Raw genomic sequence first — 20,685 nt, 5'->3', positions numbered from 1 at the left:
GGAGCAGCTTGGGAGGGGTATAAAGCGGGAAAAATGCTTGAAACATCTTGAAGTATTACAGTTTATTGTGGATTGTAATGTAACAGTGGTTTAAGATGTTAATAAACTAGATGTAAACAAAAAAAAGTATTACCATGAAACTTCATTGAGCATAGTCTTTTGCACTTTTTGAAAGAGTAAAAAATCAATTCACTTTTACCTGTTCTACACCACTCAGGATTTTGTGGACCTCTATCATATCCCCCCCCCCCACCCACCCCCCACTCAGCCATCTCTTTTCTAAGCTGAAGAACCCTAACCTCTTTAGCCTTTCCTCATATGAGAAGAGTTCCATCCCATTTATTATTCTGGTCGCCCTTCTTTGAGACACAGTGACCAGAACTGCATGCAATACTCAAGGTTAAGTCGCACCATGGAGTGATCCAGAGGCATTACAATATTCTTTGTCTTATTTTCCATCCCTTTCCCAATAATTCCTAGCATCCTGTTAGCTTTTCTGGACACCACGACACACTGGGCAGAAGATTTCAGCATATTATCTATGATGACACCTAGATCTTTTTCTTGGGTGCTGAATCCTAAGGTGGACCCTAAAATCAAGTAACTATGATTCGGATTATTCTTCCCAACGTTCTTCACTTTGCATTTGTCCATAACAAATTTCATCTGCCATTTGGATGCCCAGTCTTCCAGTTTCCTAAGGTCTTCCTACAATTTTTTTTTAATGGGAGTACAGTGGTTCTATCATGATTCACCTCTGATGGCATTGCACAATTGATTCAGGTCAACGATTAAGTTCAAGATTCTAATCCTCACACACTGTGCTCTGCATTCTGACCAGTCCTTATATCTAGCACACTAAGGGGCTCATTTTCAAAGCACTTAGCCTCCCAAAGTTCCATAGAAACCTATGGAACTTAGCCTCCCAAAGTGCTTTGAAAATATGCCTCTATGTCCCTACATCCCTGATACTAATCTCCTCTCAGGCCTTTTTGCTTTTCATTCCACACCCTCTAAAATAAGGACCCTCACCTATCCTGCTTTGCCTTTTTAGCCTCTTTCCTCCGGAATGCATTACCCATGTATTTAAATCAAGAACATTCACAACCAAAAGCCAAGAATGATTTGGAGCATTTGGGCTGGTACTGTAATGGGTAAGGAGTGTGGGACTTATTTTATTTTAACCATTTATATCTTGCTCTACCTAAGCAATTATAGGTGGCTTACAAAATAACATACACAATCAGGTGGAGGAAGCAGATAATATATAACAAACGTAATATAAGTATAAGAAATAAGCCAAGCAAAACTTTAAAATACTTAAAAGAATAACTAAAATGACTGACTGAATAGGAATGCTTTCAAACATTTACAAAAATGTTAAAAACAGGTCACACTATGTAAGTCTTGTTGTAAAATATTCCACAAAAGAGGACCAGCAACAGAAAAGATCAAAGACCTATAATCATTCCGCCTAACCTGGTAAAGAGTGGCAGTAAAGCTAACAATTTCAATGCACAGTTCAAAATGCATGTAAGTTGAAAAGAATACAGGGAAGAGGCTAAAAATATTAGAGCCTCATTATGCAGTGCTTTGAAGGTAAGGGTCAAAATCTTAAACTGAATCCTAAGTTTAACAGGCAATCAGTGTAAACTTTTCAAAACTGAAGAGAGATGAATAGATTGGGTCAGACCTGAAAAAAAAAATGCACCACTGCATTCTGAGCTTTTTGCAATGCACAAAAGGGGACACCCAAATACAGAGCATTGCAGTGGATAATGTAAGGTGTAATAAGCAATGAATCAGTATCAGAAGTCAGAAAACTCCGAAGCTCCCTCACTAATTTTAACTGAAAGAAATTCTTCCGAATAACATCTTCTAAATTAGATCTAAAACACAGTGAAGACTCCAATAAGACCCCTAGATATTGTACTTCCCTAACAATGGGCAACACTATTTTGCCCAAAACTATGGCTTTATGACATTTTTGTTAGGTCTTCTGTTATTTATTATTATGGATTCAGTTTTAGATTGCAATGCCTTGACTGGCGTTTAGTTAAAAAAAAAAAAAAAGAAAAGAAAATAACAGATAATTTCAATGCAGCCTATCCATTCTACCCATTTGTACCAACTAATAAGCTCTACAATCCTTTCCTTCCCTTTAGAGATCCTCTGTGTTTGCCCCATGATTTTCTTAAATTCAGATATAATCTCCATCTCCACCCTCTCTGTTGGGAGGCCGTTCTGTGCATCTACCACCCGTTCCATAAAGAAATATTTCCTTAGTTAGAGACTTACCTCCTTTGCATTTATACCACAGAAATATTTAAATGTCTCTATCATATGTCCCCTCTCCTGCCTTTCATCCAAAGTACACATGTGGCGGCAGATATTCAGCTTGCAGCAGTCAAAGTGTTTTTTTGAACACTGACTGCCACTGGCAGAATTACCCTCAGATATTCAATGTTGGGCCATGTCTAGGCACCAGCACTGAATATCTGGGTCTAATTGTTTAGATGCTGGCTGCCAGGTCTTATGTGGGCCAGGCCGATATTTAGCTGGGACATGAATAAGACACTTATGAAGGTCCCATCTGAATATCAGCCGGAGCCCCCACAAAATTATCTGTCCATGTCTTGCTCCATCTCCATCCAATCTTCCCTCTCACCCACAGAGCAGCATAGCATCCCTTTTAATATTCCCCACCCCAGAACGTGGCTATTCTCCTCACCCTCCCAAAGAAAATCAAAAGGCTCAAGCCCAGCCACCTCCGTTGGCCTCCCTGGGCCTACCATTGTTGGTCCCTGGTGGTCTATGGGGAAATGGGCAGGAGTGATGGCTGTTCCTGAAAACCGTGAGGCTGCTGCTAGAGGTCACAGCAGCCATTTTCAGGAGCAGCCAGTGCCATGTAGGAGTGAGTGGGCATTGCTCCTGCCCATTTTCCCCTAGACCACCAGGGACTGTAAAGGTAGGCCTGGAGGGGGGGGAGGCTACAGGGGTGATCGAGCTCGGGCCTAGTGATATTTTCTTTGGAGGAGGGTAGGAGGTAATGGAAGGATTTGAAGTGGGGCTAGTCAAGGTCTGGGAGGGGGGATAATAAAGGGGGTGTTATGCTGTTCTGGGGGTGGGAGGATCAGAAGGTGGGGGGACCCACAGGAGCATATGTACCATGACCAGGAGGATAACCCAGCCCCGACAGATATTCGGACCAGAATCCAGCCTTTTTGCTGTCCTAACTTTATTGTGGTAAACCTAGCTGGTTAGTGGATTGGATACGGCCGCTATCTGGCTAAATCACTGATCCACCCTAACTCTGCCTCTGGCCCACTCCTAACCTCACTGGTTAAAGAAAGGCCATTTAGGGGCGATATTCAGTGGCACTCTCCTGGCTGAGTATTGGGCTCATTGAGATCTTCAAGTCTACCCACAAGCTTTATGATGAAGACCATTTCAGTAGCTGCCCTCTGGATCAACTAACTCCATGCTAGTTTATATCTTTTTGAATGTGCGTTCACCAAATGAAGTTTCACCAGAGATTACACAGAGGAACTAGCACCTCCTTTTCCCTGCTGGCTATTCCTCTCCCTATACACCCAAGCATCCTTCTGGTTCTGTTGTCACCTTTTCTCTCTGCTTGGCCACCATAAGATTATCAGATACAATTACTCTTCTTTTGTGCACAGAAGAACTTCATAACCTATAATTCTCGGGTTTTTGCAGCCCTCATTTTTTAGCATTAAATCTTAGCTGCCAAATTCTAGATCATTTCTCGAGCTTCCCTAGATCCTTCCTCGTGTTATTCACAAGGGTATATGTCTAATTGGCTTCATGGAAAACCAGAACGGAGGTGGCCCTCATGTGACATCACTGCATTAGGAATGCTTTGTGGGTGCAGCAGATGTGAAACTTACAGAGCTAGTTTTTCTGTAACTCCATCTATCAGATAACATCACTCATTTGTGAGTGCTTACTACGCTGCTTGTCCTCAAGGAAAGAGAGAAAACAGAAATATGTATCAAAGACAAACAAATAGGAATTAAAATCAATCAGAATAGAGTTTTTTGTGGTTTATCAGAGTTTCTTCAAAATTGCAAGCATTAAAACCACCCCTCCCCTCTTACCACAAATCTAATCCATGAGACTTACAGAACATAAGGTAACAGGCTGGAATGATAAGGAGGAGGTGGTATTGGTTGCTGAGATCTATATCTGCTGCGACCTGTTAGTCTTCGAGGCATAAAATGAGGATAAGGCTGCAAGAAACACAGGAAGAAAAGTTTTAACTAAGTCATCTATTTCTGAAGAAAAAACAATTTAGAGGAAAAGATTATTAGCTCCAGAAAACATTAAAAAATATATGACATTAGTTCAACAGTAGAAAAGTTATCACTTTATATATTTTGTTTTAGTTCACTTTTGCTTCTGTGTGTTCAAGAGCATACACAGCAACCACCATAACTGAAGTACTAGCAGGGGCTCAGGGAGAATATGAGAGTTGCCACAGTGAGTCAGATCAAAGGACCATCTAATCCAGAATCCTGTTCCTCAGCAGTGGCTAATCTAGGTCACAATTATCTACCAGAATTCCAAGGAGTTGTGGCTCCTTCTCCTGGGAACAGCAAGGATGGTGCAGTGATGCAGCATACAAAGGCAGCCGCTTATATTGAGAAGGAACTAAGGTATTTGGAAGCGACCATTGAGAGGATGCCTTATGCTCAGGAGCAGAAGTTCAATATGGCCTCTTAAATCACATCTGCTCTTAAGTATGAAGGATGCCTCTCTATGCTTACACCCCAGGATCATTAAGTTCTCCTCTACTTCCAACTCTCCATAGTCATTTTTATTTTCTTGACTTTTAATTCCATAGTTATACCTTCCCTCACCCTCTGCTCTCCCAGTCTACATACTGTACAAGTTTACATAGTAACATAGTAAACATAGTAGATGACGGCAGAAAAAGACCTGCACGGTCCATCCAGTCTGCCAAAGAAATGTGCCACTTTTTTGTGTATACCTTACCTTGATTTGTACCTGTCTTTTTCAGGGCACAGACCGTACAAGTCTGCCCAGCACTATCCCCGCCTCCCACCATACGTCATTTTCTTTTACTTCTTGGGGCTCTCATCAGCCTTGACTCACAGCTGGCAGAGTATATTATAGATGCACAGAGGGGTGTGGACCTGAAATGAGCCTAGGCAGATCAGGGCTGTGTCTAGCAGTTTTTAGAATACTACCCTTTACACGCCTAACTGCCCACAGCTAGGCACACGCATTTATACCAGCCATTTGGCTAGTTTAACTCCTTGCAACTAAAGTTAAATGCGGACTTACACTAGCGTTCCATAATGGCAGTTGTGCTCACAACCATGACTACAGAATCCGCGCCTAGCATACCTCATCCCGGTACCTAGCTTTATGTGATCATTTGAAAATTACCCTCTATGTGCATAATTATGGGCCATGTTTGGGATAAGAAGGAAGCAGCCCTAAAAATGTATCATTTAGGGATAATATCCATTTAGATGTGATAACGTATTTATTTAGGCTTGCTGAATAGCGAGCCTAAATTAAACAGGAAGTGCTGTTGTGGTCACTACAGTACACATATATTTAGCACTCCTACTTGAATATATGTATTAATTTAAGTGCCAGTGCTTAAATTAATGTGATGACCACACTAGCAGAATAATGACCTAAGGGTTGCTAGAGAAAAGAACGAAGAGATGTCAAATGAAGAACCTGCTAGTAATATTGTTCCTCACCTACTCAGAAGGCTCCACAATCACTGCAGAGAGGGTGCAATATGGCCCTAGTGCTCATGGATGGAAGCAAGTCCCCTGAGAATAAAGTGAAGTTACTTACCTGTCACAGGTGTTTCTCCAAGGACAGTAAGATACAGATTACCACATATGGGTGATATCATTCAACAGATCATAACACCACAGACGCTACCCAGTGTTCTCAATCTTTCTGAAGCCTTTGGCAGTGCTGTACTGTGCATACGCAGGAGCCTTCCCACCCGGTGTGAGTGTGCAAGACCAGCAGTATAACAACAAGCTTAAGAAATACAACTCCTAGAGGAGGTGTGAGGGTAAGTGGTAATCTGTGTCCTGCTGTCCTCGGAGAACACTTGCTATAGGTGAGTAACTTTGATTTGTCTGAGGATAAGCAGGACAATTACATTATCGCATATGGGAATCCCTAGCAACCAGGTTCACTGAAAACAAACAACGGACAATAGGGACTTGTAGCAGGCAAGGCCAGCCAGGAATCAATTAAATTATAACTTAAATACATTCCTGTTGTATAAGTACATCCAAACACTTCTCTCCAAGTGCTGCCCAGTAGGGAAGGGTTAGGACTGCTGTTGCAGTTGGTGATTCGATCATTAGGCATATAGATAGCTGGGTGGCTGGTGGACATGAGGATCGCTTGGTGACTTCCCTGCCTGGTGCGAAGGTGGCGGACCTCATGCGTCACCTAGACAGGATTTTAGATAGTGCTGGGAAGGAGTAGGCTGTCTTGGTACATGTGGGTACCAATGACACAGGAAAATGTGGGAGAGAGGTTCTGGAAGCCATATTTAAGGTCTTAGGTAGAAAGCTCAAATCCAGAACCTCTGGAAGCCATATTTAAGCTCCTAGGTAGAAAGCTCAAATCCAGAACCTCTGGAAGCCATATTTAAGCTCCTAGGTAGAAAGCTCAAATCCAGAACCTCTAGGGTAGCATATTCTGAAGTGCTACCCGTTCCACGAACAGGGCCCAAGAGACAGGCAGAGCTCCGGAGTCTCAATGCGTGGATGAGACGATGGTGTAGGGAGGAGGGGTTTAGATTTGAAAGGAACTGGGCAACATTCTGGGGAAGGGGGAGCATATTCTGAAAGGACACTCCGCATTCCCAGTATCTACAGATATTATTATTTATTTGGATTTTGCTCACACCTTTTTCAGTCGAAGCTCAAGGTGAGTTACGTTCAGGTACTCTGGATATTTCTCTGTCCCAGGAGGGCTCACAATCTAAGCTTGTACCTGAGGCATTGGAGGGTTAAGTGACTTGCCCAAGATCACAAGGAGCAGTAGTGGGACTTCAACCGGCCACCTCTGAGGTTCAAGACCAGTGCCAGTGCTCTAACCACTAGGCTGCTCCTCCACATATACTATGTCACACTCAGTGCACACAAAATCACAAACCTCTCACACTCAATATTCCCAATATCTACATATATGCTATCCTCTCACACTTAGCCAAACAATTTGAAAATCAGTTCATCATGGTGAAAGACCAGCAAAGGGCATTTCTCACCACCATGGGTTGCCACAAAGGTGCACAGTCTTCTCACACTGCATAACACCAGAGTGCAGTTTCTCAGGCACTGTGCAGCTGAGCCAATTCCTGCTGTGCCCCAACTCCGCCGCCTCCATTTCCCTGCTCAGCTCCTCTGTTTGTTTTGACAGTAGGTGTCAGGCATATCTCCCTCCCCCTCCCAAGACTGATGCAGACTGATTTTACTCACCTGCACTGGAGGCAGCCAAAGGAGCAATAACATTTGCATAGCTTCACCTGTGGCAGAGAGGAGGAAGAGGAAGGCGGGGTTTTGTGTGCATTGCCCAGAACTGAGCACAAGGCCTTGGCCATGTTCCCAGGGAGGTGCAGAAAGTGTAAACATTTCCCAGCCAAGGGTAGGAAGGGGGGGCACTCTGCTGTAAGGGTTCTGTGGCTACTGGTATGGAGAAGTGTGAAGGGAGGGGGAGGATGTTTATTGCCCTGTGACCCATACTTGCCAGCTAGTTGGAATTTTTCTGGGAGTGACTCATTCAGAGATATCTGTCCATGTCCCAGGGAGTGAAAGAGACAGGCCAGAGACTCTCCATTCATGTCCCAGGGAGTGAAAGAGACAGGCCAGAGACTCTGTTTCAGTGGGCGGAAGAGACAGGCCAGAGACTCTCCATTCATGTCCCAGGGAGTGAAAGAGACAGGCCAGAGACTCTGTTTCAGTGGGTGGAAGAGACAGGCCAGAGACTCTCCATTCATGTCCCAGGGAGTGAAAGAGACAGGCCAGAGACTGTTTCAGTGGGTGGAAGAGACAGGCCAGAGACTCTCCATTCATGTCCCAGGGAGTGAAAGAGACAGGCCAGAGACTCTCCATTCATGTCCTAGGGAGTGAAAGAGACAGGCCAGAGACTCTGTTTCAGTGAGTGAAAGAGACAGGCCAGAGACTCTCTGTCCATGTCTCAATGTCACATTTTCAAAGCTGGAACTAGGTTTGTGAGGCCTTGGGCCACTGCCGAGGAGAGGAGCGGCAGTGGCAGGCAAAACCACCCCACACCGGAGACTAGGCAGAACAGGACTGTAACCCTGGACTGGAGTTGCAGCAGAGGCAAACAAGCAGGAATAAGCAGAGCAGGCACACAAACTTCACCTGCACCTGGCCGCCTTTCACCAGGAGTTGAGCCCCTGACTGCAGGTGGCCGGCAGGACTTACTGGGCAAGGCAGGACTGGATACCCACAAACTGAACCAGGACTGAGGGTCATGGGGGAAAGGAACATACAGGGGCAGCAGGGCAAGGAAGGGAAAGCTAAAGGGCAGGACTGAAAGCTGCAAGCAGCTACTAAAGCAGGGAACAAAACACTGATAAGACACAGAACTGAAAGCTGCTGAGACTAAACACAAAACTATAACCCAGAGACAGGACTAGCAAACAAACAACAACCTAATCTAAACTACACACAGCCTAACTAGAAACAAACAAGAATCTCAGGCAAGAGCTTAAACAGAAGTGCAACAAGCACCAACATTCCAGGGCCTAAGGCGATGCAAAGGCAGAGAATTTCCAACTAACTAATAAGCCCTGCAGCAGCTGAGGCCCAACTGCAGCAATCACCAGGCAACTACGGGTGCTGTGTAGGTTCAATCCAAGCAAGCAAGTCTGGCAGCCCGGAAGATCCGGACCGGACTAGGCCGAAATCTGAAACGGGTGACAATAACCAGACAATCCATTGCAGCCACCAGGTCTGAGGAAGGAGAGCACGAAACATGGGCACAAGCGTGACACTCAATGAGTAGAAGAGACAGGTCAGGGATCTGTCCATGTCTCAGTCAGTGGAAGAAATAGGTCAGAGACTCTCTGTCTATATCCCAGAGAGTGAAAGAGGCTGGGCAGATACACTGTGTCTCAGTCAGTGGAAGAGACCGGTCAGAGACTCTCTGTCTATGTCTCAGTGAGTAGATAAGTCATGCCAGGGACTCTGTCCATATTCCAGAGAGTGAAAGAGACAGGCCAGGGATCTGTCCATGTCTTAGTGAGTGAAAGAGACAGGCCAGAGACTCTCTGTCTATATCCCAGAGAGTGAAAGAGGCTGGGCAGATACACTGTGTCTCAGTCAGTGGAAGAGACAGGTCAGAGACTCTCTGTCTATGTCTCAGTGAGTAGATAAGTCATGCCAGGGACTCTGTCCATATTCCAGAGAGTGAAAGAGACAGGCCAGGGATCTGTCCATGTCTTAGTGAGTGAAAGAGACAGGCCAGAGACTCTCTGTCTATATCCCAGAGAGTGAAAGAGGCTGGGCAGATACACTGTGTCTCAGTCAGTGGAAGAGACAGGTCAGAGACTCTCTCTGTCTATGTCTTAGTGAGTAGATAAGTCATGCCAGGGACTCTGTCCATATTCCAGAGAGTGAAAGAGACAGGCCAGAGACTGTCTGTGTCTCGGTGAGTGGAAGAGACAGGCCAGAAAGATTCTCATCCTATGCCTTAGTGCAGGGGCGTAGCCAGACCTTGAGGTGGGAGAGGACCAGAGCCCAAAGTGGGGGGGGGAGGGCACATTTTTGGACTGCCGCCACTGTACCTATCTTGGCTGGTGGGGGTCCCCAGCCTCCACCAGCTGAAGCCGTCGTCCAGCACTGGTCTCTGGCACCACAACATTTCCTGCCCTGCTTTCTCTTCCTCTAGCGTCCGGCAGGCTCATCTTAATGAAATTTAGCGTGCACACATGCTCAGTTTCCCTAAAACAAGCATGCCGGACCATCAGGGGAAGAGAGAGCAGGGCAGGCAATGCAAACTTGGGGGGCCCAGGCCCCCACAGCCCCCGTAGCTATGCCACTGCTTCAGTGAGTAGGAAGAGACAGGCCAGGGACACTCTGTAAATGCCTTAGAGAGTGACATACATAAGGCAAAGATTGTCTAGAGGGAAGTAGACAGGGCAGATTTCTGTCCATACGCCAGAGAAGTTGAACAGATAGGGCGGAGCAGACACTCTATCCAATGGCCCATAGGGTGTAAAATAAGGAGTAGTGAGTGACTTTTTCCCTGGCATACACCACAGAGTCTAAGTAACATAGTAACATAGTAGATGACGGCAGAAAAAGACCTGCACGGTCCATCCAGTCTGCCCAAGAAATGTGCCACTTTTTTTGTGTATACCTTACCTTGATTTTGTACTTGTCTTTTTCAGGGCACAGACCGTACAAGTCTGCCCGGCACTATCCCCGCCTCCCAACCACCAGCCCCTCTCCTCCCACTACCGGCTCTGTTAGCCAAGATGAGTTGGTATTCTCTGAAGGGTTTTTTGCACTGTGGAATGTGAGGGGCTGGTATTGCCTGTAGGCAGTTTCCGGAAGGAGTTTTGTACTATGTGATGTGAAGCTTTAATATTTCCCAACCCTTTATCAACTTGTTTTGTTGGCACTGTCTGTGCATCTGTTACATCTCAAAGCAAACACTCACACCCAAGACTGGTTTGTGGAGAGGGGAAAGTGGAAAACAGAACAATTGAGGAGGCCCCTGAGGGACCTCACAGACGTGTCTGGACCTGAAAGAAACACAGCTAGTTCCTGATAACCCTGTAGCTAGCTACCACCTTCAGGCTGCAACAGGAGAGATCATCAGGGTGGAGCCTGTCAAGGGTGCACTCAGGGCCCAACAAAAGCACTGCACTTCCCCATTACCAAAAGTACCATGCTAGGGTGAGGACTAGTAGGGCCTGTGAGCATGCCTCCTGACCTGCCTGGTGTTGCTTCCTTCCTATAGCTAGAGACTAATGGCCTCAGGACCAGCCAAGCCAGGAGAGGGGAGGGCTTCAGACTGGGGGAGGGGGAGGGGTGCATGAATTAAGAGAAAAGAGGAAAAAAGGAAAAAAAGGGAGAGGATCCAGGATGAAGAGTGTCCTGGCTGAAGGGCTCAAGGACTGGAGAATATGGGGTTACAAGAAGAGAACTTTAGAAAGGGGCTTGGGAGGGAGAGAGAAGATTACTGAGGAGACATCCCCCTCCCTCCCAAATTTCTGTCTTGAGCCTCTGCAGCACTGCCCCAAATCCTGCGAAACCCAGACTAATTCCTCTCCCCCAAAAAACTACAGGCCTGATTTTCAGCCACCTTTTAAAGTGAAGCGTTGGCATCTGAGTATTAGTGATAACCATGAGGGGCATAATTGAAAGGGACACCCAAGTTTTGTTAAGGACGTCCTCGCAAAACATCCCAATGGATGGGGGGGGAACCCGTATTATCGAAACAAGATGGACGTCCATCTTTCGTTTCGATAATACGGTCGGGGACGCCCAAATCTTGACATTTAGGTCGACCTTAGAGATGGTCGTCCTCGGTTTTCGGCGATAATGGAAACCAAAGATGTCTATCTCAAAAACATCCAAATCCAAGCCCTTTGGTCATGGGAGGAGCCAGCATTTGTAGTGCACTGGTCCCCCTGACATGCCAGGACACCAACCGGGCACCCTAGGGGGCACTGCAGTGGACTTCATAAAAAGCTCCCAGGTACGTAGCTCCCTTACCTTGTGTGCTGAGCCCCCAAACCCCCCTAAAACCTACTGCCCCCAACTGTACACCACTACCATAGCCCTTATGGGTGAAGGGGGGCACCTAGATGTGGGTACAGTGGGTTTCGGAGGGCTCACTGTTTCCTTCACAAGTGTAACAGGTAGGGGGGGATGGGCCTGGGTCCGCCTGCCTGAAGTGCACTGCATCCACTAAAACTGCTCTAGGGACCTGCATACTGCCGTGATGGACCTGAGTATGACATTTGAGGCTGGCACAAAATATTTTTAAAGATATCTTTTGAGGTGGGAGGGGGTTAGTGACCACTGGGGGAGTAAGGGGAGGTCATCCCCGATTCTCTCCAGTGATCATCTGTTCATTTCGGCCACCTTTTTGTGCCTTGGTCATGAAAAACACAACCAAGTGCTCATCAGGTACGCCCTTTTTTTCCATTATGGGTCGAGGACATCCATGTGTTAGGCACACCCAAGTCCCGCCTTTGCTACGCCTCCGATACGCCCCCTTGAACTTTGGCTGTCCCTGCAACGTAAAGCAGTTGGGGACGTCCAAAATTGGCTTTCGATTATACCGATTTGGACGACCCTGTGAGGACGCCCATCTTCCGATTTGTATCGAAAGATGGGCGTCCTTCTCTTTCGAAAATGAGCCTGCATGACACCTATTCAACAGGCCTAAGTTAACTTATCTGTTTAGCAGCTGAATATTACTGCTAAATAGATCATTGCTGGCTCCATCTTTGCTCCTCCCCAAAGCTGACCCCTTATTATACATGTAGCAGGCTGAGAAAATGGGCTTCACTTTACAAATTCAAGAAGAAAAGGTGCCCTGGGTGGCCTGAGAAAATGACTAAGTAGATTTGAAGCTTAAACTTTCGGATATATAAAACTCTTATTCAAGGGAGGAGTCTGGGGGTCAGATAAGGAGGAGATGTAAAGCTGTATTGAGTTGGGTACTCCACTCTGGGACCACAGGGGCCCTGGTTCCATGCTCAAGGGGATAATGAAGACAGCAGAAAAGGCAGAATCTAAGATACCTAAGAAAGACTGAACATTGCGGGTTGGCAGTCTGCTCCACAGTTGCCCCCTGAGGCACAGAGTGCCATAAAAGAGGAGGGATTAGTCATCCCAGAGACCTAATCCTGGTCCTCTAAAGTACAGAGTAACAGTGTGAAGCTGCTGCCAAAAAAGTTGTCACAGTGGATCCAGTGAGTGCTGATATTGTACAAAGAAAAGAAGCAGTGGCGTTCATGCGCCCCGACCCCGGGGCATGCTAGAGAGGTAAAATTCCTTGACGAAACCAAGGATTGCTTTATGGAGCAGTTGATACAGGCGCTGACGAGAGAAGGAAAAATTCTAGACCTAGTCCTTAGTGGAGCGCATGATCTGGCGTGGGAGGTAATGGTGATGGGGCCGCTTGATAACAGTGTTCATAATATGATCAGATTTGTTATTAGCTTTGAAGTAAGTAAACACAGGATATCCAATACGTTAGCATTTAACTTTCAAAAAGAAGACTACGATCAATTGAGAAGAACGGTGAAAAAAAAAAAAAAAAAAAAACTTAGAGGAGTGGCTGCGAGGGTCAAAAATTTACAACAGGCATGGATGCTGTTCTACTCCATGTGGAAACTCAAAAGAGTAAAACCTTTCTTCCCGAGATATATCTTCCTTACCCTGGTAATGGTAATAAGTCATCTGGACTATTGCAACGCACTATACGCTGGCTGCAAAGAACAAACTATCAAAAAACTCCAAACAGGTCAGAATACCGCCGCCAGACATATTTGGAAAAACTAAATATGAAAGTACAAAACCCCTAAGAGAGAAACTTCACTGGCTCCCACTCAAGGAACGCATTGCGTTCAAGATCTGCACGATTGTTCACAAAATCATTCACGCAGACGCCCCAATCTACATGCTAAACCTCGTGGACCTGCCTCCCAGAAACGCTATAAGATCATCCCGCAAATTTCTCAATCTGCACTTCCCCAACTGTAAAGGACTAAAATACAAGCTGACACATGCCACCACCTTCTTGTACATGAGCACCCAGCTGTGGAATGCATTACCTACAGCCCTGAAAACTATTGACGAAACAACTAATTTTCGCAAATCTTTGAAGACACACCTCTTCAACAAGGCATACAAAGAGAACCCATAGCCTTACAAAACTACCTCACCAACCCACCCAGTTATTAAAGTCCACCTTTTATACTATCCTGCCTAACACCTTCCTTCTCTCTTCCCTTACTTAATCTTTTTACATTACTAATTGTATCTGACATCTTGGAATGGCTATGTCATAACAATACTCTGTAAGCCATATTGAGCCTGCAAATAGGTGGGAACATGTGGGATACAAATGCAATAAATAAATAAATAAAAATACCATCCTGGAAGCCCAGGCCAAATATATTCTGTGTATTAGGAGGGATGAAGACCAAACGACAGCCAGCATGGTTAAAAAGTGAGGTGAATGAAGCTATTAGAGCTAAAAGAAAATCCTTCAGAAAATGGAAAAAGGAACTGACTGAAAATAATAAGAAACAGCATAAGGAATGGCAAGTCAAATGCAAAGTGCTGTTAAGGAAGGCACAGAGGGACTTTGAAAAAAAGATTGCGTTGGAGGCAAAAACACAAAGTAAGAATTTTTTTAGGTATATTTAAAGCAAGAAGCTGGCAAAAGAATCAGTTGGACTGCTAGATGACCGAGGTATTATTAGGAAAGGAATGGAAAACAAAGGTGAGGACGTTGTAATGTCACTGTACCAGTCCATGGTGCGACCGCACCTCGAATATTGTGTTAAATTCTGGTTGCCGCATCTCAAATAAGATATAGTGGAATTAGAAAAGGTACAGAGAAGGGCGATGAAAATGATAAAGGGGATGGGACGACTTCCCTATGAGGAAAGGCTGAAGCATCTAGGGCTCTTCTGTTGGATTATTTGTAGTAAATAATTAGCAGATTTTAGTACACACAGCTTCAGCTTTAGAAATGTTAATTTCTTTCTTCATCTCTCTCTCATTCACCCCTGAATAATTCACTGCTGAGTCACTTTAAAGTTGAAGTAACAAAACATCTGTTTACTCACAGTTTGTAGTTAGATTATAATCAGACAGGCTTATATATACATATTACTATACATTTGTATTATCAGCTCCTTCCATGTGCTTAGATGGTAATGGATGCTCACACCACCATAGATCCTCTCAGGTTAGGAGAGATCATGAGCTCCATGTGCTCCATGTGCTGCATCTGCTGCATCTAACCCCCACAGGAAGTTGCATAGCTGTGTGACCTCTCTAAGTAATTCACATCAGAGGTCACAGAGTAATCACAGAGAAATAATAGGTGACAGGCAATGCATGTAAAATACAATACATTCCAACAAACCCCTTCTCATGCATAACTGTCATGCAATTATTTATTCATACAAAGTCCAAGCTTTATACGCAGATTCACAAAATGTTCTCTGGGTAACGGTTTGGTCATGATGTCAGCTGTCATCTCACTGGTGTGACAATAGTGTAGACTGATGACCCCTTCTTTCGCCAACTCTCGCACGTTGTGGTATTTCGTTGCGATGTGCTTGGTGCGTGACTGAACCTTGTCATTCTGTGACAGTCGGATGCAGCTCTGATTATCTTCCATTATCTGGATTGGTCTCTGTTCAGCTATTCCAAAATCCAGCATAAGTTTTTCAATCCACATCAGTTCTCTGCACGCTTCCGATACGGCCACATATTCAGCTTCTGTAGAAGACAAACTCACAATACTTTGTTTATGACTGGCCCATGAAATTTGTACATTTCCATACATAAACACATATCCACTTGTGGATTTATAATCAGAATGATCCCCTGCCCAATCTGAATCACAGTAACATATTAGTTTTGGATTACTATTGGCTGAAATCTTTAATTTACAATCAATGGTACCCTTTAAATACCTTACCATCCTTTTAACTGCAGTCCAATCTGATTTGGTAGGTGAGCTGACCCTTCTGCTCAAAATTCCTACTGCATTTGCTATATCAGCCCTGTATGTGGTAGCTAGATATAAAAGCTTACCTATGGCTGATCTATATTGGATGTTATCTGGTAAAGGTTCTCTTACTGTTTCATCCTTCAGAAAATCAGTGATCATGGGAGTGTTTACAACTTGGGCATCTTGCATACCTAAACTTTCAATAAGCTCATTTATTTTCTGCTTCTGGCTTAGAAGATAAGAACCATCATTTTGTTTCTCAATTTCTATACCAAGATAGTATGACACATTACCAAGTTCTTTTATCTCAACATTGTGGTTTAAACACTTTACAATGTCCTTGTACTCTTGCTCACTTTCGCTTGCAATGAGCAGATCATCAACAAAAGCTAAAATGTATGCATATTGTCCATTTGTGCACCTAGTGTACAAGCATTTATCTGCTTCACCTTGCTTAAATCCTAAATTTGTCAATATTTCATGCAATTTTTCATTCCAACATTTTGCACTTTGCTTTAATCCATAAAGACCTTTGTTTAATTTACACACTAGCTGTCTTTGTTTTGTATTTATGAAACCTGTTGGTTGTTCCATGTACAAGTCTTCAGTTATATCTCCGTGAAGAAACGCTGTTTTCACATCAATGTGGTTGACTTGCATGCCTTTTGAGACTGCAATGCTCAGAAGTGTTCTAATTGTCGTGTGTTTCACTACAGGTGCAAACACTTCATCAAAATCTTCTCCATATTTTTGAAGATATCCCTTTGCGACTAATCTGGCTTTATACCTTTCCACTTTTCCTTGTGCATTCCTTTTTAACTTGAATACCCATTTGCATCCTATAGCTTTCTTGCCAGGAGGTAATTTTGTAAGAATCCAAGTATTATTTTTATCCAATGCATCAATTTCTTCTTGTGCAGCTTTATGCCATTCAGCAGCTTCTTCTGCTGGCATTTTCTCAATCTCATCCCATGTTAAGGGCTCTTGAGCTTCTGCTGACTTTGTTAGGTAAGACAGTCTTGGGGGTGGAACACCTTTGTTTTCCCTGGATGAGCGTCTGACAACAGGTTGGTCCGACCTTTCTGCATCCTCTAAATCTGAGAGTTCTTCTCCAATTGATTCCCCTTCTCCAACTGTACTGTCTTCTTCAATGATCCTTTCTGTGTCTGTTTCCTCTGCCTGTTCCTCGTTAGATACAGGTGAGTTGCTTTCAGACATCTGCCTTGGTATGGCATTTATATACACTGGCATGTCTATTATGGTTCTAGTTTCATATTCTGGATGATAAGGCTCATCTGGGATAATCCAGCCTTTATCAACCCTTTTGTTTTCATCAAAATATGTAACATGTCTTATGCCAACAATGCCAGTTTTCAGATTCAAAATTCTATATCCTTTGTGTCCTGGAGCATAGCCAACTAAAATGCCCCTTTCTGTTGTGGAATCCAGCTTATGCCTTCTTTGCTTTGGTACATGAGCATATGCTGTACTTCCAAATGTTCTTATGTGTGACAGGTTTGGCTTCCTACCATGCCATGTCTCATGTGGTGTGCGCTCAGCGCCTTTAGTTGGCATTCTGTTTTGTAGGTACACTGCTGTGAGAATGGCTTCCCCCCATAGTCTTTTAGGGAGATTGCTATCTGACAGCATACATCTGGTCATTTCCACAAGTGACCTAAATTTTCTCTCTGCAACAGAATTTTGCTCTGGTGTATAAGCTACTGTTGTGATATGCTGAATGCCTTCTTGTTCTAGAAATGTGCGCATGCTTTGTGAAGTGAACTCACCACCATTGTCGGTCTGAAGAACCTTTGGTTTTCTTTCAAATTTATTGCTCACCATGGCTACGTATTTCTTCAGCATGTCTGTGACTTGACTTTTCTCTTTCAGCAAATAGGCCACACAATATCTAGAGAAATCATCCAAGAATATTAGCACAAATCTGTTATTTCCCAATGATGGGATATTAAACGGTCCACATAAGTCACTGTGTATTAAGTCCAGCACTTTATTACTCCTATTTCCTGTGTATGCAGGAAATGAGGGTCTCACACCTTTTTGAGTAACACAGTCTATGCATTTCTCCATTTTACCAGCATCTGCACTTATCTGAATGCCGGTGGCCAGTTGCTTACTGTAAAGATCCTGGATCACCTTAGAATCACGATGTCCCAGGCGGCGGTGCCAGATTTCCAGACTACATTTACCATCATTCTTCCTTACTTGCGCCAGATGTGAGTCTTCACCTGAAATGCTCAGTTTATAAACATCATTATGCATAAAAGCTTCAGCATACACTTCATCATTTTTAGAGATTGTGCACTTACTGTTTTCAAAATGAATCACAAATCCCTTCTTATCTAATGTAGATACACTAAGCATATTGCAAACTGCTTGGGGAATATACAAGACATCACTTACAGGAATTTCTTTAACTTCATTAGACACTTTGCATTTTAAGAATCCAATCCCTTTTGCTTGGATCTTAGCAGTCCCTGCGTTTGCAGTTTTAAGAATACCTTCCTCTGGACACATTTCCTGAAAGAAATCTTTACAATTGGTTAAATGGCATGTGCTCCCTGAATCCAAAATCCAAGTACTTTCATTTGAATTATTATTTACCATAGTCAAAGATTTTTCTGCCATTAGAAAGCCCTTGTGTTTATTATTGTCCTTCATACATTTCCTGGTTTGAAAATTCTTTAGTTCCATTGGCTTAGGTGAGCTAGAGGGAGTGTTTTGTGTTTCCTTACACCATTTAGATACATGTCCCTCCTTTCCACATAAGTAGCAAATCAGCTTGCCCTTGGGTGGAGTTTTCCCATAGCTCCGCCTTCCTCTGTTCTTTGCCAAGAAATTTGTTTCATTTCTCTCTGACTGACTTTGAGAACACATCTCCTCAGAATCATTTACTATGCATTCCTGCCTTAGTTTTGATGTTGCCTGTTCAAAAGATTGCCCTTCAATGGCCTCATTTACAGACCTAAAAACATCAAACTTCTTTGATAGTGAGGTAAAAAGAAATGCTCTTTTCAATGCATCACACATGGGAATTCCAGAAAGTTCTAACTTTTGAAATGAAGACATAAGATGCATAATGTGATCATTACATTTACTTTTATCCCTTAATTTGGTTTCATTCAACTCTGCCAACCAAATTGGTTGCTGCTTTGCATATGTAGTTGCATACATAGTTCTCAGTTTATATAAAATGTCCTTTGGTGTATCTTTTCCCTCCACTAATATGGCTTGTTTCTCTGAGAGAGCTTCCAAAAGCATGCACTTCACATAATAGTTTGCATTGTCCCATTCAGCCATATTTTCATCTGTTCTGTCTTGGTCTAAGCATATATTTAATCTTTTTGCTCGAAGGAGACATATGAATCTTAGTTCCCACTGCTGATAATTAAACTCAGTTAATCTAGGCACCTTGAGAGAATAGAAAAATGGTGAATTTCCTCCCTCAGCCATTTTCTTAGCCTTCTGTCTGCTGTGTGGGGGGAGAGAGAGACAGACTGAATCTTTCCTTTAAAACTTAAGAGAAAAATGTGGCTTTTTTTTCTGCCTGGTAATATTTCTCTTCTTTTTCAATTCCTGGCCCTGGGCCCATAACCCTTTTGTTGGATTATTTGTAGTAAATAATTAGCAGATTTTAGTACACACAGCTTCAGCTTTAGAAATGTTAATTTCTTTCTTCATCTCTCTCTCATTCACCCCTGAATAATTCACTGCTGAGTCACTTTAAAGTTGAAGTAACAAAACATCTGTTTACTCACAGTTTGTAGTTAGATTATAATCAGACAGGCTTATATATACATATTACTATACATTTGTATTATCAGCTCCTTCCATGTGCTTAGATGGTAATGGATGCTCACACCACCATAGATCCTCTCAGGTTAGGAGAGATCATGAGCTCCATGTGCTCCATGTGCTGCATCTGCTGCATCTAACCCCCACAGGAAGTTGCATAGCTGTGTGACCTCTCTAAGTAATTCACATCAGAGGTCACAGAGTAATCACAGAGAAATAATAGGTGACAGGCAATGCATGTAAAATACAATACATTCCAACATCTTCAGCTTGGAGAAGAGACGGCTGAGGGGAGATATGATAGAAGTCTATAAATAATGAGTGGAGTGGAACGGGTAGACGTGAATCGTTTGTTTACTCATTCCAAAAATACTAGGACTAGGGAGCATGCGATGAAGTTACAAAGTAATTAAATTCTTTGCCAGAGAATGTGGTAAAGGCGGTTAGCTTAGCGGGGTTTAAAAAGGGTTTGGCCGGATTCCTAAAGGAAAAGTCCATAGACCATTATTAAATTGACTTTGGAAAATACTACTTATTTTTGGGATAAACATCATAAAATGAATTGAGCATTTCTGGGATCTTGCCAGGTATTTGTGACCTGGATTGGCCACTGTTGGAAACAGGACACTGGGCTTGATGGACCTTTGGTCTGTCCCAGTGTGGCAATACTTATGTACTTATAATGCAAATAGTGAATGTCCATTGAAACCAAATGTCTTTTAGGTCCACAAGTCAAATTCTTCAGTATTTATGACTTGAAAGTCGCTTTGTAGCACAGTTCCCATGGTGGCTTGCAATAAGCAGATTCTATAACACTGAGACAGTTCTCACTGGCATGCATACTGATGTAAAGACTTCATTGGCTCAGGGTACAGATGTTCTCCTGTTATCACTCGGCTTTTGATCTAGTACATCATGCTATTTTGCTTACCAGGCTATGATATGTCAGCGTAATTGATATTTATTTATTTGTTACATTTGTATCCCACATTTTCTCACCTATTTGCAGGCTCAATGTGGCTTACATAGTACCGGAGAGGTTTGAAGTCTCCGGGGAACAAATACAAAGTGATGTTGTGGTAGGATAAAGTTCAT

The 20,685-nt window shown here is 43.5% G+C and overlaps 1 protein-coding gene across 3 annotated transcripts in view; it reads right to left on the bottom strand.

Moving 5' to 3' along the window:
- RNF38 (ring finger protein 38) overlaps positions 1-20,685 on the bottom strand; it is a 348,251-nt gene that overhangs the window by 105,604 nt on the left and 221,962 nt on the right. For 2 of the 3 annotated variants that reach the window (XM_030194345.1, XM_030194346.1), the window contains exon 8: positions 4,147-4,253. In XM_030194345.1, coding sequence (XP_030050205.1) covers positions 4,147-4,253 — 107 coding nt within the window. Of the gene's footprint in view, positions 1-1,873; positions 1,876-4,142; positions 4,254-20,685 lie in introns of all 3 variants that reach the window. The other variant, XM_030194347.1, reaches the window with a different exon arrangement.

Source organism: Microcaecilia unicolor, chromosome 2 (assembly GCF_901765095.1).
Source record: "Microcaecilia unicolor chromosome 2, aMicUni1.1, whole genome shotgun sequence".
Taxonomy (NCBI): Eukaryota; Metazoa; Chordata; class Amphibia; order Gymnophiona; family Siphonopidae; genus Microcaecilia; species Microcaecilia unicolor.
Note: the sequence above shows the minus strand (reverse complement) of the source record. Positions and strands in the feature narration are given on the sequence as shown.